General features: G+C 42.9%; 1 protein-coding gene across 2 annotated transcripts in view; it reads left to right on the forward strand.

Annotated features, from left to right (window-relative positions):
- Window positions 1-17,233, forward strand: part of dync1h1 (dynein cytoplasmic 1 heavy chain 1) — a 76,048-nt gene that overhangs the window by 17,402 nt on the left and 41,413 nt on the right. For both annotated transcript variants that reach the window (XM_087141705.1, XM_087141708.1), the window contains exons 15-36: window positions 433-516; window positions 860-1,039; window positions 1,586-1,729; window positions 2,418-2,705; window positions 3,171-3,274; window positions 3,800-3,983; window positions 4,500-4,619; window positions 5,596-5,736; window positions 6,163-6,385; window positions 7,050-7,306; window positions 8,230-8,439; window positions 8,754-8,900; window positions 10,107-10,273; window positions 10,682-10,855; window positions 11,369-11,534; window positions 11,714-11,899; window positions 12,441-12,641; window positions 13,292-13,574; window positions 13,928-14,028; window positions 14,782-14,941; window positions 15,906-16,143; window positions 16,561-16,744. In XM_087141705.1, coding sequence (XP_086997831.1) covers window positions 433-516; window positions 860-1,039; window positions 1,586-1,729; window positions 2,418-2,705; window positions 3,171-3,274; window positions 3,800-3,983; window positions 4,500-4,619; window positions 5,596-5,736; window positions 6,163-6,385; window positions 7,050-7,306; window positions 8,230-8,439; window positions 8,754-8,900; window positions 10,107-10,273; window positions 10,682-10,855; window positions 11,369-11,534; window positions 11,714-11,899; window positions 12,441-12,641; window positions 13,292-13,574; window positions 13,928-14,028; window positions 14,782-14,941; window positions 15,906-16,143; window positions 16,561-16,744 — 3,942 coding nt within the window. The remainder of the gene's footprint in view (window positions 1-432; window positions 517-859; window positions 1,040-1,585; window positions 1,730-2,417; window positions 2,706-3,170; window positions 3,275-3,799; window positions 3,984-4,499; window positions 4,620-5,595; window positions 5,737-6,162; window positions 6,386-7,049; window positions 7,307-8,229; window positions 8,440-8,753; window positions 8,901-10,106; window positions 10,274-10,681; window positions 10,856-11,368; window positions 11,535-11,713; window positions 11,900-12,440; window positions 12,642-13,291; window positions 13,575-13,927; window positions 14,029-14,781; window positions 14,942-15,905; window positions 16,144-16,560; window positions 16,745-17,233) is intronic.

Consider the following 17,233-nt stretch of genomic DNA (forward strand, 5'->3'; position numbering starts at 1 on the left):
GAATTTTTATGATTGTTCCACACGTAGAACATGTTGTGCTACAGTTGAAGTTGTACTGCAGTACACTCACACTTCAAATCTTCTAACTGTACCAAATAGTTCCCCCCTTCCTTAACTTTTTTCTTATGAAATCCCCTCACCCTCTGTGAAAGTTTCTTTGAGTCTGCTTGCCCATGAAGGTTCACATGACAAGTGCACACATGTGGTGTTGACCAGAGGCTGCGTGACCGATGGTAAATGCATACATGTGTAGAAACTTACATCTTCACTTGAGAGGACTTCACTCAGTGATTGAAATGGTTTACTGTGTCTGTCAGTTGCAAAGGATGCAGTTTTGCACAGAATGCATGGGAGAGGCTTCAGGGCAGTTTGAGTTAATCTCATCCTTGAAATTGAGCTGAACTACATGTTGAAATGACACTCTGTTGGCAGGGTGTTGGCCTCGTGTGGGAGTCCTACAAGCTGGACCCTTATGTGCAGAAGTTGGCCGAAGCAGTCTTCAATTTCCAAGAAAAGGTACGTCTCCCTTTCTTGTCAAAGAGATAAAAGTTGTTCGCATTTCAAACCCATTTAAAATTCTAATTTTTGTGTTTGACACCTTCCAAACAGGTATGATTTAATTCTGCTTGTATGTCAGAAGTTTGAATAGAAAGTGCTACATAGTTAAAACGTCATCGTGAAGCAATAACAACAATGGCTCCACAAACAATATAACTTGTTGGCTCCGCCAGCAATATTGATGGGTGGCAAGTGAACATCATGCAAGATATGGCAAAATGCCACATCCTGAGTCTTTACACTGCCCTCAGCAGTTCATGCACAGATTGAATGAGCACTGATGGCCATATTTCCCGCCTAGGTTGACGACCTCCTTCTGGTTGAAGAGAAGATTGACAACGAAGTGCGATCCTTGGACCACTGCGACTACAATGCCAATATCTTTGCCGAAATTCTGAGCCACATCCAGAAGGAAGTGGATGATCTCAACCTGCACTCTTACTCCAACTTGCCACAGTGGGTGGCCAAGCTAGACATGGAGGTATGGTGATGTCATGATAAAGACATGTTTGCCATACACTGTGTATTTATACAATAGATCATGTCAATGCAAGGCCTGTAATTCTCTTGGTCTTTATCTGAATCTGCTGAATTTGGAGTCTGTAAATGAACTTTTCTAGTGTTGGAAATGTCGCTGCAAAAATGTTCAGTATGGCTCAAAGTATTAGCTCTGAGCCAGTGAAATGAAGTATAATGCAGATGTTTTTTTACTTCTTACTAATGTTCTAAACGTGCTGTTGGGAAACAGACATTTCTTAGTTTTGCCTATTGTAAGTGAATTTAATCAGTTTAAGGGGGTAGTTTGAAATTACTCTTGAGGCAGTGTTAAGAGTTATTGACACCTTTACCCAAAGTGTTAATTAAGGTGCAAATCATGAACAAACCTTTCTGTAACCTGCCGAGATAACACAAGGCTTCAAGTAGTGCAGTAAGAATGACACTTTCCTGCTTTTAAACTGATCTTGGGTTAGTCATTTTCCAGAAGGTGCTATGAGAGTTCTTAAGTGGCTTGTCTCTTGCTGTGTAGGTTGAGAAGAGATTGGCACGACGGCTGCAGGCTGGTCTGCGAGCATGGACCCAGTGCCTCCTGGGCAAAGACACAGGCATGGAGGACAGTATGGACACAGATGTCTCCAACAAACACAAGCCAGGAGGGGAACCCAAGATCACGGTGAGTGAGAAGTAGAAAACTGAAGATCAAATGTCAACAAAATAGGAAACTCTTGTAAAGATAAGGGACGGACCTGTCATCTGAATGTTAAATCAAATTGTGTCTCTATGTTGGGTCTCTAGTGACTGAGCTATTCAACCCATCTTGAAGTTCTTTGTAATTTGTCGTTATCTTTCTTTAGGAACACTAGCGAGCAGCCATGGTATTAATGAGATGGATTCGATATTGATCAGATGAATAGAGCTTTGTTATGATGAATTTTATTGCCTGTGTCATCATTTGGGAGGGGATTTAGCACGTTTATGCAGTGTTTGTCACTTTGAGTCCCATACAGCATGGTGGAACTTTTTACAATTTCCATTTGGATGGTTACATACCAGTAGCAAGCTTCCGTTTGAAGTTGTTCCTCGATTCAACTTTTGGTTGTAAAGCAAGATTTCTTCAAAGATTTCACGGCACCAGCTTTTAAAAACCCATGGATGGAAGTTAATGGGAAAAATGCTTCATGTTAGAGTTAGTAGTAAAACCCTGGCCAGATAGTCATGGAAAGCCCTCGGAATCATGTAGGGACTGTAAACACAATCCGTGTGATGGCCAGTTTGGGATTCTGAACCGGCGGGGTCACATTGTCAAAGGCAATAAACCTATCATAAACCTATCATCAATATGTGTGCTCTCTGTGCTGCAGGGCATGATTCACGAGATCCGCATCACCAACCAAGTCATGTACCTGTCCCCGCCCATCGAGGAGGCACGCTTCCAGCTAATGCATCAGCTCTTTGCCTGGCAACGCATCATCACTGGCCAGAAGCGCCTGGAGAGCTCTCGCTACCAAGTAGGCATCGAGCAGCATGAGTCCAACAAGACCGCCGTCTACCGCACACTGCTGGCTAAACTACCCGAGGGCAAGCAGGTCCTGGAAGAGCCCTACAAAGCCATCGATACCATCCTCAAGCAGGTCCAGGAGTATGTCAAGGTCAGTTATATGTGATAGCAAGATTGTGTTATTTGCTTTGACCATAACTTCCAAGGCCCTTGTGGCTTGGATGCATCCTCAGTCCTTCAAAATCCTCCCAACTGCCTCCGAGTCAAAGTCAGATTCAGCCTTTGTCCCCCTAAATCCTCCTTTATTGCTTGCATGTGATGGAATGGTGACTACTGCCTCAATTTTTCATAATCCTCTGGCAATTCCTGCCGTCATGTTGAGTCAGTGCACATGATACCCTGGAGCAGTGGGTATGATTTACTTATAATCTAGGCCTGAATGTATGCATGGCCAGGAATCAACAATGCAAAGTCAAACCCAAGACCTTGATATGGTGTGTACGTTACCAAGAGCCACTTTTTATGCCATTCAACTGAATAAGCATTGTCAGTGAAAACAGTGGAAGAATCCTGTGGTGGGTCTGACATGGATTTGATGTTTTTCTGGTCATTATAGGAATGGCTGCAGTACCAATCCCTGTGGGACATGCAGCCCCATAACGTCTACACTCGCCTTGGAGATGAGTTGAAACTGTGGATGCAACTGCTTGTGGAGATCAGGTACCAGTTTAATAAGTTGCCGTAGAATTAATTCAAGCATTTGTAGCAGTGACAGCGGATACCAAGCAATGGTTTTGCATAGTTTGGCACTGATGTAATTCTCCTAGGTTTCTCATACAATGAGGGATGCTGTCCTCAACAGACTGATAAGTTTTTACTGACTTTACATTACACATGCCTTCTTGTAAAGATCCGTATTTGGTTGTCTGAACTACCAACGTGTAAATTTTCAGAGCCAAGCTATTTTCTTTAACCCTCCTATGCTGAAGTCACTCTTTGGGTCACTTGGTAAACACCTCAAAGAAGCACAGCTGTGTCGTGTTGTGCACTGCACCAACATGCAAGAGAGTGACCTTGGGCACTTGTGCATATTTGTGCTGTAAAACTAAAGGAGGGTTAATGTGCATATTTTGGCACAACATGCCTGTTACATTGATGCTGCAGGCAGGCAAAGAGTATTTCATATATAACCGCTGTGTTTTGATAGCAGATTGGTTCATCACTCATTGTTCACTGTCATTGCAGACAATCCCGCACCACGTTTGACAACGCAGAGACACGCAAGGAGTTTGGCCCCATTGTGGTAGACTATGGCAAGGTACAGTCCAAGGTCAACATGAAGTACGACTCCTGGCACAAGGAGATCCTGAGCAAGTTTGGCAACAAGCTGGGATCTGAGATGACAGACTTCCATGGCTCCCTGGCTAAGGTGAGAAATCACCCAGGAATTGAATCCTATGATAGACAGGCTTTTTAGCTCTCATGGCTTTGTGTTTATTAAACTCCACTTCCATCCACAACATGGATCTATAGAACTCAAAGACATTTATCAATACCATTTTTGTCCTCTGATCTGTCACCATTGAAGTTCAGTTTGTCCGAGGCCCCATTTTATGCTGAAACACGAAACCGAGTTTGAATCAAGCCTGAGTTTCTGTGTTGTAAGAATTGATTGCATTAAAAATCGGTAGAGGTCTGAGTATAAAACGTGCTTTACACTGAGTAGTCAAGAAATATACAAATGTACCCAAAACAACTCGGACACAACCTCAAGTACAAGGTTTTGACATTTTCAATGTACCTTTGTATCCAACATTTCAATAATCAGAAGACCCAGGCACCCAGATTACACTGTCAGGTTTCCGGGGTGAACTCACAAACTACAAAACCACATTATATGTTTGACTCAGAAAAAAACTACATTCTTGTACATTTGATGCCTTAGTCTCGCACTGAGCTGGAGCAGCACTCAGTGGACACAGCCAGTACATCAGATGCCGTCAGCTTCATCACCTACGTACAGAACCTCAAGAGGAAATACAGAGCCTGGGAGAAGCAAGTTGAGGTAAGTAACGGGCATAGTGATATATAATGCTGCACACTGAGTGACACATAAGGCACATTCTTCACCCTTGCATACTCCGCCTGAACTTTAAAGTAATCCTTCAAGACGTATGCACGGATCTTTATATAGTGATCGGAGAGCTGGTGCACCCGTCACTATGCACAAACAGATGTCGCATGCATGATGCAATTTTGTGTGGTGTCTAGAGATGGTCACCATCTGGCATAGAGTGAAAATTAAATAATTCATGTTTATAGACACAGGACTTTCTGTGTCGATATCCCAAGTGTAGATATACAAACACTGCTTGATGTGAAATGGCGTGTAATAGTCCTGATTTGAAAGCCCACTGTTACTAAACCTTCAAGCCTTATGATCCATCTCCAGTACACACATGCTCTGAGTTTGGTCCTCCAATGTTGATTCCAAGATGCGTCCAGCCTTTGGTCTTCACACACTATCCATTCAGTGGTAAAGAGATCAGGGGGCATATGCTTTGAGTTTTAGCCTCCAATGTTGATTCCAAGATGCCTCCAGCCTTTGGTCTTCACACACTATCCATTCAGTGGTAAAGAGATCAGGGGGCATATGCTTTGAGTTTTAGCCTCCAATGTTGATTCCAAGATGCCTCCAGCCTTTGGTCTTCACACACTATCCATTCAGTGGTAAAGAGATCAGGGGGCATTGCTTTTTCTTTCAAACTTAACCGTGTATTGTCTGTGGTCAGCTCTGTACATCTAGTTGAACATACAGCACTTCACTATATTTCACGTTTTCTGCTTGGCCCTTCAGAATGCCGCCATAAACTTTAGTATGCAGTTAATTTACTTTTGAAATTCTATATTGAATAACATTTCAATTTGATATTACGTGGGATATGATATGTATGTATTTATGTTTGAGATTGAGCACAGATTCTTTGATTAGCACAGTGTAGACAGTATTTGTCTATAACATTGCATACCTTGGTTGATAGATGTACCGTGGAGGTCAGAAGCTGTTGGAACGTCAACGTTACCAATTTCCCTCCAGCTGGCTGTATGTGGACAACATTGAAGGAGAGTGGGGTGCTTACAATGAGATCATGAAGCGCAAGGACACTGCTATCCAGCAACAGGTGCAGGCTCTAAACATAGACGCTCTCTTTTCCTTTCACATCAGCTGCTTTGACATACTCTCTTTTGTTTCTGCATTTATTTAGTTCTTGAAATGTTTGTTGCTGAAAACATTTTGGCCTTGAGACCACTGGTTTGGTATTTCCTAAATACGAATCCGTATTCTCAAAGATGTTATGAAGCAACACTTGGTCATTTCATCTCCACATTAAATTATATTTCATAAGAAGCCATTTATTTAAATTTGTGGAAAGTATGAGCCAAAGCTGTTGCATCAGTTTGAGGCAAAAGTTGATAAAAGAATTTTTATTCTAGTCCAAACCATGAACAAAAGTGTGAAACTAAAATTAATAGCAGTGGTTTGCCAGAGTTTTTTGTTGGTGTTTGTGATGTGATACACTATACTTGTGTTCCATGCCCCTCTTCAGGTTGCCAGTCTGCAGATGAAGATCGTGTCGGAGGATCGGACCGTGGAGGCTCGCACCACTGAGCTCTTGACGGAATGGGAGAAGAATAAGCCCATCGATGGCGAGCTGAGGCCAGACCTCGCTACCAATGCCCTGACCATCTTCGAGGGCAAGTTTGCCCGGCTGAAGGAAGACCGCGACAACATCACCAAGGCCAAAGAGGCTTTGGAACTCCAAGAAATTGGTGAGCAGTCCCTTCCAAAACTGACAAATATTGATTTCAGTTTTGCTTAATACCCACCCTCCTGTATGTACTCTTTAAATCCACCTGGAGGTTGTGGAAGATTTTCCAAGATGTAAACTTCTCTTTATCCTATCAGCCAATTTCCTCTAGTTTAACTTATTGCAGATGGGAAAGAAGTCTTGGTCACCCTCAAATTTTCTTGTCTTTGCACAGGAAACATGGAACCCAGCCACAATAAAGTGTCCTTTACATTAGGGCTTACATGCTGAGAATACTGAATTTGCAAAGTGTGTGTAATTGGTATTGGGAAAAGTTGTGGTTCGTTGAAGATTCCCAGCAAAACGGACAGAGCAGTTAGGGTTAAAAACTGTCCCTTTGCACTTCCTAAGTCGTTGTAATTTTAAGCTTGTGTTTACATGATTTTTTTGCCTCAGCAACAAAGCTGTATTGCCAAAAAAAAGTAAAGTCTCCATGAACCCTTTCTAAAAATTTGGCTTCATATGCATGGGTCACTCAATCTATTTTTGCTTAGCCTAATTCAGTATACTGACAGTTTTTATGTGCCTCAGACCCCTTCAGCTCAGAAGTCTCTTTGAGTTGCCAAAATGCGCTTCTTTGATAGATGGATTGGAATTCACTGCATAGTTGTCCTTTACTCCTCTAGGCGTGGCGAGTCCCAGCGAGGAGAGAGTGCAGGTGGCTCTGGAGGAGCTGCAAGATCTCAAAGGTGTCTGGTGTGAGCTGGCCCGCATCTGGGAGCAGATTGACGAACTCAAGGAGAAGCCCTGGCTGTCAGTGGCTCCCCGTAAGCTGAGGCAGAGCCTGGATGCACTGATGACCCAGCTGAAGAGCTTACCGGCACGGCTGCGCCAGTACGCCTCCTATGAACATGTGCAGCGGGTCCTCAAGGGATATGCCAAGGTACTAGATCACACGGAAGCTTTACCCTACTCACACATTGATCGAAGATTTCTTAATCCGTCCAGACACAGTCTTCTTTTCCCTTTCCTGTGTCTTTTATCTTAGAGTTTTTAACCTAGAGCTAGTCATTGAAAAGAACTAACTAATCCCTCAGGTCTGCAGTTATTTTAAAAGGAAAAAAAGGAGTGTTTGAATGGCCTGGTCTAATAGAGTAGCATTTGTATCACTTCAGGTCGTGGGTTTAAAAGAGCTCTGAAGCTGTCTTTTATCCAGATGGAGCCGATAGAACAAAGCATCTTAACGGTGAAAAACAGAAACCAAGACTGCTTACACATGCTGTCACTGGTACTGGTTAATCCAGAGAAGCAATTTTTTGACCCCAGGATGAGAGAATGTTGCTATTGATCGATCAACATGAATCCTGTTAAGTTGCGCAAGACTCTCCAGCCGAAACTATTTGTTGGATTTTGTTCACCTGAGCATTCAACAAGATCTTTTGCTTCTGACTGTTAAATTCTGTTGGATACGTGGACTTGATGAGATGTTAATTGATTATAATGGAAGTTTTGCCTAACACTAATGTTTGAGCTTTGACTAGATGCCTGACTTCAAAACTTACACATTTGAAGAGAGACGCGATTCTCAACATTTCCCAAATGCCATTGGTTATACTTGCTGCTGATTCAGCTTCCCTAGGAATCTGGCAGATCTGACGCATAGGCTCATGTACTCAGAGTGGGTACAAATAATACGTACAGTTCCACAAACATTTAAGCTACACAAAGTCCTGTAGACAACAAGCGGCTAAATGACACCCGGTGTTAATGTCAAAATTCTTGCAGAGTTGTCCATGTTGTGCCTCTTTGCGGCGCTAAATGACCCCTTAGTTAAACCTTGCATCATTATGAACCCTTACAAATCAGGTCAACATGCTAGTGGTGGAGCTGAAGTCAGAAGCCTTGAAAGAGCGGCACTGGAAGCAACTGATGAAACGGCTCAAGGTCAGCTGGGTGCTGTCAGAGCTGACCCTTGGCCTGGTGTGGGATGTTGACCTACAGAAGAACGAGGCCATTGTACGCGACATCATTAATGTAGCACAGGGAGAAATGGCCCTGGAGGAATTCCTCAAGCAGGTTTGCATTCAAGCATTTACTTGAAGAGTACTTCAGCACAGTGCCTGGTCGGTCATTTGAAGTTCTCTGGCAATTATGTGCTGTAAGGAAGGCCAGTTTGGGAAGATCAAGCATTTCTGTTCACCCAAAAAAATCAATTTTCATATTCCATGTGGTTATATAAACACAGGGAAAAAACCTGGAAAAATTATGGTTCCAGTACAAGGCATCAGAAATCTTGAAAGGTGGAATTGAGCAGTTAGCTGATAACAAAGATATGGAAAAACTAGTAAGGAGCCTCACCCTGCAATGCTGTATCATTGTCATTTATCTAGGTACGTGACGTCTGGCAGTCCTATGAGCTGGATCTGATCAACTTCCAGAACAAATGCCGAGTCATCCGTGGCTGGGATGACCTCTTCACCAAGGTCAAGGAGCACATCAACAGCGTGACAGCCATGAAACTTTCCCCTTACTTCAAGGTACACAGTGTTTCTCCTGTGAAACTTGAGCGACAAGTCTCACTTTTATTGAGGTGTTATATATGGGTTTTTCCAGAAAGAGAGAGAGAGGTGGGATTTTATCAAGTGAACTATGAGGAGTTTTGTTCATTTGGTGACTTGGTGTCCTCGTTGAATAATTTAGCCTTGGGGGCCACTTTCATTGACAATCGTTGGTTTTAAGCCACGCTGTTTGCTTGTTGTTAACAACAAGGAGAGGCTCTTCATCTTTTTAAGTATTAGGCTGTGTTTATAAGACTTAAAGGTTTTCATGGTGAAAGAAACTAGATTTATTGTAAAGATTGCGGTAACACCATGTATTTATCTCTTCTTTGAGTATGTGTGGTTCTGAGAAGAACCGGGGAATAACTCGACGTTTCGAACAGTGTACTCTGTCCGTCTTCAGGAGACTGCAGGATTCTAACTTGGAGTGGAGTTTTTTTGGTGTAGAGAGGGATCCAGATGTAGGGATTAGCTCGGTGAGGCGTTAAGGCGGGAACAGTGATGGCGGGAACAATGGATGCTGCACTGGATCCTGGGGCTGCATGCCTGCAGCTGCATTGTTAACAAGCAAACAGCGTGGCTTAAAACCAGCGATTGTCAATGAAAGTGGCCCCCAAGGCTAAACTATTCAACGAGGACACCAAGTCACCAAATGAAAAAAACTCCTCATAGTTCACTCGATAAAATAGTTCGCTTGGCTGTGTGTTTTCCATCACATTAACTTATCAGAGCTCTTCACAATCATGACTTTTGAAAACAGGTTTTGAAATTGGAAGAAGTGCCTGTCTTTTGTTAGGTTGCTGTATATTTGATTTTTTCAGTATTGTCTATGGTTGAGCTCCACGGACCATCAGATAGATTTGTAGTTCTTTGCATTTGATGTATTAAATGTCTAAACAGCAAACATGTCTTCCCTTAGATGCATACATATTGCATCAGGACTGAGAGAAGAACTCACAGCTTTGCATCCTTCTCAAGGAAGTAGTGATTATGATGTTCAATAAACATACAAATTATCTGTACAGTGGTCCACAGCAAGCTTCATTGGACTCCCTGAGCACACTGTGTCTTCAGTGCTGTTGTGTCAGAATGTACAGTAGACAATGCCTTTAAGTAATCAACTATTTCTGTCAAATTAGCCTGATCAAGCCAACCAATCAATTATTTGTTTTGTTCTCTTGGCAGGTGTTCGAGGAGGATGCCCTAGCATGGGAGGACAAACTGAACCGTATCAATGCCCTGTTTGATGTCTGGATTGATGTCCAGCGCCGATGGGTCTACCTGGATGGAATCTTCTCTGGCAGTGCTGACATCAAGCACCTTTTGCCAGTTGAGACCCAGAGGTTCTCAAGGTAATCAGTTCACAAATTCATTAAATATTCCAAGTGTCATATCTTTTCACGAGAAGGCTGGAGACATTGTTATCTTCACAAAGAATTTTTTTCGAGATCCTAAAGTCTCATCAAAATCTCTGACAACTTTTGATAAACTCAGTTTCAATTGTCATGAAGTCCTTAGGAGCTGCTTGCTATCATTTGTTGTATATAGAAAAAAACAAATGTTAAACTATTGTTACAGATCTGCGATTCTGTTCATAGCTGGTACTTGTGCCTATGTTTCCAAACACTGCGTATCACTTTGTCTTGTTGCATAAACAAAGTAGAGCGAACAGTCTACGTAAATATTACAACAACCATTTTTTCCGTGTTTGATTCTCTTTTCCATTTTGTGAGCAAAAGATGACCCTTTTTTGTTTGCAGCATCAGCACGGAGTTCCTTGCCCTGATGAAGAAAGTGGCCAAATCACCGCTGGTGTTGGACGTGGTCAACATCCCTGGTGTCCAGCGTTCCCTGGAGCGACTGGCTGACCTGCTGGGCAAGATCCAGAAGGCTCTTGGAGAGTACCTAGAGAGAGAGAGGGCCTCCTTCCCAAGGTAGCACTGCCATTAGTGTTGCTCCTGCTGTGTAACAGCTGTCTTTGCTAACAGTTATGTCATTCACTTCTTAACCCTAAGTCCATGTACTGGCCATGCACTTCAATGCAAATAGTGATATTCGTCTGGACAGTATAGCGAGGGTTCAGGGTTTTTTACAATCTCATAGTTACGGTGCTTTTTTCACCCTGAAGTGTCAAAAACACCAAGATATGACAAATGGTAGATGTATCAGATTTTTCAGAGGTAAATCACAGAATATTTGCAAGCTTTTGTGAGTAACGACACAGGCGTTTTATCACACCTTTGACTTGCAAATACTAAATTCACCAGTGAGTCAAGCACACTCCAATGAAATTAGCATTTACTGATCAACACATACTTATTTAAAATATTCAATATCATACGTAAACTACACTGTAAGGCTTGTTTTAACTCACAAAGCAAGCCTTAGAAAAAACTGAAATCGCTGTCCTTGCAAGATGTCTCAGGTAATTTAACCATTCCGGACAGATTCTACTTTGTTGGTGATGAAGACCTCCTGGAGATCATCGGCAACAGTAAGAATGTGGAGAAACTCCAGAAGCACTTCAAGAAGATGTTTGCCGGTGTGGCATCCCTGAACCTGAGTGAGGATCTCAGCCTGGTCTTGGGAATTGCCTCCAAAGAGGGAGAGGAGGTAATTACTCAGACTTGAACAATCATTGGGAGAGGGTATGCTGACGGAATCGTTTGCAACAAGTTCATGGGCAATTGAGCTGATCAGATTTTAATCGCGGCCTCTGTTGATACGGGCAATTACATCTTATCTTGGACGTTGTGCTGCCTATTGATCTCATTGACCTTATCTCCATGTAGGTTGTGTTCAAGACCCCTGTGTCCATCACAGAGCACCCCAAGATCAATGAATGGCTGACCCTAGTGGAGAATGAGATGAGGGTGACATTGGCTAAGCTGCTAGCTACGGCTGTAGTGGGTGTAGCCCAGTTCCGAGAGGGAGACATTGATGCATCAAAGTACCTGGAATGGGTGGATCAGTATCAGGTCTGTTTGTAGACTGTATCCTTGAAGTGAATAATCAAAGTTACTATGTTGGTTTTTTTAAGGAGAGTGTTTTGCTGAAATTTTTTGATACATCCTCTGAATGACCTCTGCACTGTGCCCTCCTAAAACTGTAATAGTATGCCTTAACATGCAATATCACTAACTGCTTCATAGGTTATTGATTATTTATCGGTGTTTGATTATTTCAAAGAAAATGAAACATGATTAAAACTGAATATGACTCTAAAGTCAAGGCAACTATAGAATATTGTAGTTGATGGAAATCCCATTTGATGCAAGATACGTGGCAGAGGATACCCCTGCCCCACCAGTGGTGTTCGTTGTACCAATGGAAATTTTGTGGAGTTATCAAGGGCGTATTTTTGCTAGCTCTAAAGCCAGTGTGTGTGTGTGTTAGAACACAGTGAGAGCGATAATGGAAGGTTATCTAGATCCATATCTCAGTATGTGGGATAGAACACGAACTTGGCCTCCAAGTCTCTCTTGTTCATGGTTAAACCCTGCCTCTCATTGCTTGTAGGCCCAGCTTGTGGTGTTGTCAGCCCAGATCTCCTGGTCAGAGTCCACAGATAAAGCCCTAGGATCCATAGCCCAGGGTGGGACTGGGGACATGGCCCCTCTCAAGGGCGTCCTGCAGACAGTGGAGAGCACACTGCAGGTCCTGGCTGATTCGGTGCTACAGGAACAGCCGCCAGTCAGACGCAAGAAGTTGGAACATCTGGTTAGTCGTGCAGTGGTTTCCAGAACAGCTGCTCAGTATTGTTGTGGCCCTAGCCTGAAAAAACTTAACCAGGTGTTTTTACTGTTAACATGATCCGTATGAGAATGATGCCTCGTCAGACATCGTTATACAGTGGCTGATCCATTTGTTTTGGAGGGGGGTACCTTTCCAGGGAAAAAAATGGCTTCTCTCCATTCCCCTTTTGTGCCACTGTCATGTTGGCGTCATGTCAATGACTGCAGACTCCATGGAGAGTTCTTAATCATAGTGTCATACAAAAACTCTTCAAGTGCAGTGCACTTTCACTACCAGGTGACAAAGATTGGTATGCTGTTAGAGTATTGGACAGTTGTCCGGCAAAATGCATTTTCCAAAAAGAACCGAGGGAGGTCCGGTTAATCTAATTTGTCAAAACTGCACACGCAGATATACCAGTCCTTCACATATGAGAATTGAACAGATATAATGCAAGTTGTCATATCTGAGCATTGACTATACTCTACCAACTGAGAGAGGACCACAGCTTGCAAAGATACAATCGATTCCAACTGGTTTGGGCTGAATTCAGCTGATCCTCTCCTTTTCACATGCCAAATCAAGTGCTCAGAAGATGCTAAGATTCCTGTGTCTCCTTCCTCAACAACCGTTAGATCACTGAGCTAGTCCACCAGCGTGATGTCACCCGTATGCTGATCCAGAACAAGACCAACAGCCCCACAGCCTTCGACTGGCTGTGCCAAATGCGTTTCTACTTTGACCCCAAGCACACGGACGTCCTGCAGCAGCTGTCCATCCAGATGGCCAATGCCCGCTTCAACTACGGCTTTGAGTACCTTGGTGTGCAGGACAAGCTTGTCCAGACACCACTGACTGACCGTTGTTACCTGACCATGACACAGGCTCTAGAGGGAAGGCTTGGTGGATCACCATTTGGTGAGTTAGAACTAGCAAAGCAATATACATGCACTCTCTTCCAGATGAGTACACAGAATTCACCTGTCTTTGCTCTTGTTAGAAAACATCTTGCTCCATAGTCAGCCTTGTAAAATCTACCTGTTTTAAATTCCATAGTTCTGTTTTGGGTCTTCCGTAAAACAGTGACTTAAGAAATTTAATTGTACATGTAGCTGCATTTATAATGCAGAACTGAATATCCCTATAAATTTCTGGTCGCTCTTCAGATTGAAAATTTCAAGACCTTTTAAAGAACATTGGAGCTAGTGGTGGTAAAAATCCTTTGAAGCAGAAAATGCTGTGTACTGGTAACCATTTGCCACTTCGTTCAGGTCCTGCTGGTACCGGCAAGACAGAATCTGTGAAGGCCTTGGGCCACCAGCTGGGACGCTTTGTACTGGTCTTCAACTGTGACGAGAGGTTTGACTTTCAGGTAATTAGGTTCCTTCTGACTTATGTATATGCCGAGCACCAACCTGCAAGCTATTACGTACTTGAATCATATGATACAGTCATTATCTGAGGACTTTCGAAATCAATGCATTTTTCACTGGAGGATGTAGTTAGCCAAAGGTAAATGCTACCTTTTTGCTGTTTTCCAGAAAACTGAATCGGGATAAAAGTATCCAGAAAGAAGTGAAACAGGATACATGTAATATCAAAACAGATTCCATTTTTGTGTCCAAAGATTGTTCATGAATGGTTTACACGTAGGTTTGACAGAATTGGTAGTTTGGATGCATTCTTCAACATGCATTTTTCTTTGAATTGTGGGGTTAGGTGTTCTTTTGAGGACACAGGTACCTATGTTTTACTTCAGAAAGATTCCTTATACCCAGCAAGAAATGAGACCGAGGGGTACCCCCCCCAACATGTCCAATCCCTATACACATTCCAGACTATTGTTACTTAACACATCCCCCCAAGATGTCTGAAAGGAATTCCCCAGATTCCTGCGAGACAATGACCAACACAAAGCAGGGGGGTTCTCTCCGTCTCATACCTTGCTGCATATGAGATTCCAGGATCATATACTACCTTTCACCCAACATCACCTATGTTAGAGAAAACACTTTAAAGCAACCCAAGGATCTTGATATGAAATAGACATATCATGTACAATTTGGCCATGGCATCTTCTTGCTGAGCAGTCTCAGCCTACTTTGGAATGTTCCCTTTTGCCCAGGCCATGGGTCGCATCTTTGTGGGTCTGTGCCAAGTGGGAGCCTGGGGATGCTTTGATGAGTTCAATCGTTTGGAGGAGAGGATGTTGTCAGCTGTGTCTCAGCAGATCCAGACCATCCAGGAGGCACTCAAGGAGAAACTGGGCGAGACCAAATCCAAAGGTAACCCTGTCACTCTGACAAAACCAAGGTCCTGGAAGCAACTTCAGGACAGGGAGAGGGAATAATATTCTAAGCTGAGATTGAAAGACCCAGGTAGTGAACTTGGAATGAATGCTGACTCATCTGGATTTGTAAATGCAGGTGTGAAGTGAATTGACATAATATAAAGCTTTCAGCAAAGTCACGGGACTTGAATCGTGTTCGTTTCTAAATATTTTTAGAAAGGGTGTACCCTGACTTGAAATATAACAAGAAAACAAAGTGATAGACAGGAATATAAGTTTTATTATTAGAGAAAGTGTTACATAATCTCACTTAATTTCTGCTTTGATATTGTGCCGGCCGGAACACGCATTGAACCAGCTCTGAGCTTAAGTTGCACATCCCTGGGTAAATGGTCCGTGGTAAAACTCATTTCTCCTGTGTTAAGCTGATTCAAACATTTGCCAGCGGTATTATTTTGGCAAAAGTTTAACAAATGTAACAAGAAAGGCAAGGTATATTGGCTAATTTTTGATGTGCAGTCACAAATGAAAAACACCACAAATACTTACTACTAAAAGTCATTTGTACGTGGTCCTGCCATGGAACGATATTTTCTTCAACACAGACCTTGTACAGCGGGTAAGTTCAACATATCACTCACCTCCACGGACTCCTTGGACATTTTGTGTGTCCAAAACAAATGGGGAATTAGGTATTCCCTGCACCATCAGAGGCTCAGAGAACAGCTACTCCCTCGTAATAGATTACCATGATTGTGCTGACATTCTCTGGAACTGGTTCGTAAAACACTTCTGTAATCAAAGCGTAGATGGCTTAGCAGAATCCTTGATGAGCAGTTTTTATCCAATTATAACAGCCTGAATAAATATAGATACTTTTAAAAGTAACCTTTCAGATCGAATGATCATGTGAACAATCGAGTTTTAATGAAACATCCTTTTGCCTCTGCAATTTCTAGAGCGCATCAGTGTTGAGATTGTGGGCAAGCAGGTGCGTGTCAACCCAGACATGGCCATCTTCATCACCATGAACCCTGGCTATGCCGGCCGCTCCAACCTGCCTGACAACCTAAAGAAGCTCTTCCGTTCCCTGGCCATGACCAAGCCTGACAGGCAGCTGATTGCCCAAGTCATGCTGTACTCCCAGGGCTTTCGCATGGCTGAGAAACTGGCCTCCAAGATTGTGCCCTTCTTCCAGTAAGGAGCCCTTTAATATTCTGATCAAATAATTGGCATGAGCATCATCGTAATTAATATAATATTACATTTCTTATGAAAACACTGGTTTTAAAAACAGTTACGCTGGAAGGATGATGCATTCTTCATGGCTAGCTTTCAGAACAAAAACTAACTTAATAGAAATATATCTACCAGGAACATTACCTTGTTGACTTGTTGACTGCTGAGATGCAAGACATTTATTTTTTACCTTGTACGCATGGCACCTGAGGTAAAGGCATGACACATTGCTAGTGGTGTATCCTGGTTATGCAATGCTTGCAGCGTCACATTCACTGGTACAGATATGAATGTGACACATGACCATTCCATCCCAAAGAATCGCCAGCATATCATATCACAAACTGGAGTAAACCACCATCGTTGCTTTCTCAGGTTGTGCGACGAGCAACTGTCATCACAGTCCCACTATGATTTTGGCCTGCGTGCTCTCAAGAGTGTCCTGGTCAGCGCTGGTAATGTCAAGCGAGATCGCATCCAGAGGATCAAGGAAGGGCTGGCTGAGCGTGGAGAGAAGGTGGATGAGGGGACCATCTCTGAAGGCTTGCCTGAGCAAGAGGTGGGCACTGATTTGCACCTTGAGGAGTTTTCTGTCTTGAGGAGGAGGGGAGCATAAATGTCTGAAGAAATGTTCCGATTTAGAAACTAGGATTTTTAAGCTGTCAGAATGTTAGTGACGGTCAATTTCGACACTACTAAGCACTATTTTATTAGATGACCAGTACAGTGGTGTATTTCGTGCATCTTATGACCTGTGCGAGGTCTTGTACTTATGATGGTGGATGGTAAACCTTGGATTGGATTAAATCTGTAGGTCACAATCGACTAGGGATGACAATGGGATATGTCTCCTGACATTTAATGAAAGGGTGGTCGCTTTATCAAGGGAAAGTCTTCAAAAACTCAGGACATAGCTCTGTTTGGAATGCCCTATTAGAATTCTTGTGAAGACATGCATCAAGAGTTACCCCTCAGCTGTGTCCGCAGGGAATGATGTATATTCAAGATTTTAGAAGGCACCAGTTTGTTTAGAGACGCCCCAGTTGTG

Source organism: Acanthaster planci, linkage group LG01 (assembly GCF_054643075.1).
Source record: "Acanthaster planci isolate LZ-2023a linkage group LG01, COTS_SCS, whole genome shotgun sequence".
Classification (NCBI taxonomy): Eukaryota; Metazoa; Echinodermata; class Asteroidea; order Valvatida; family Acanthasteridae; genus Acanthaster; species Acanthaster planci.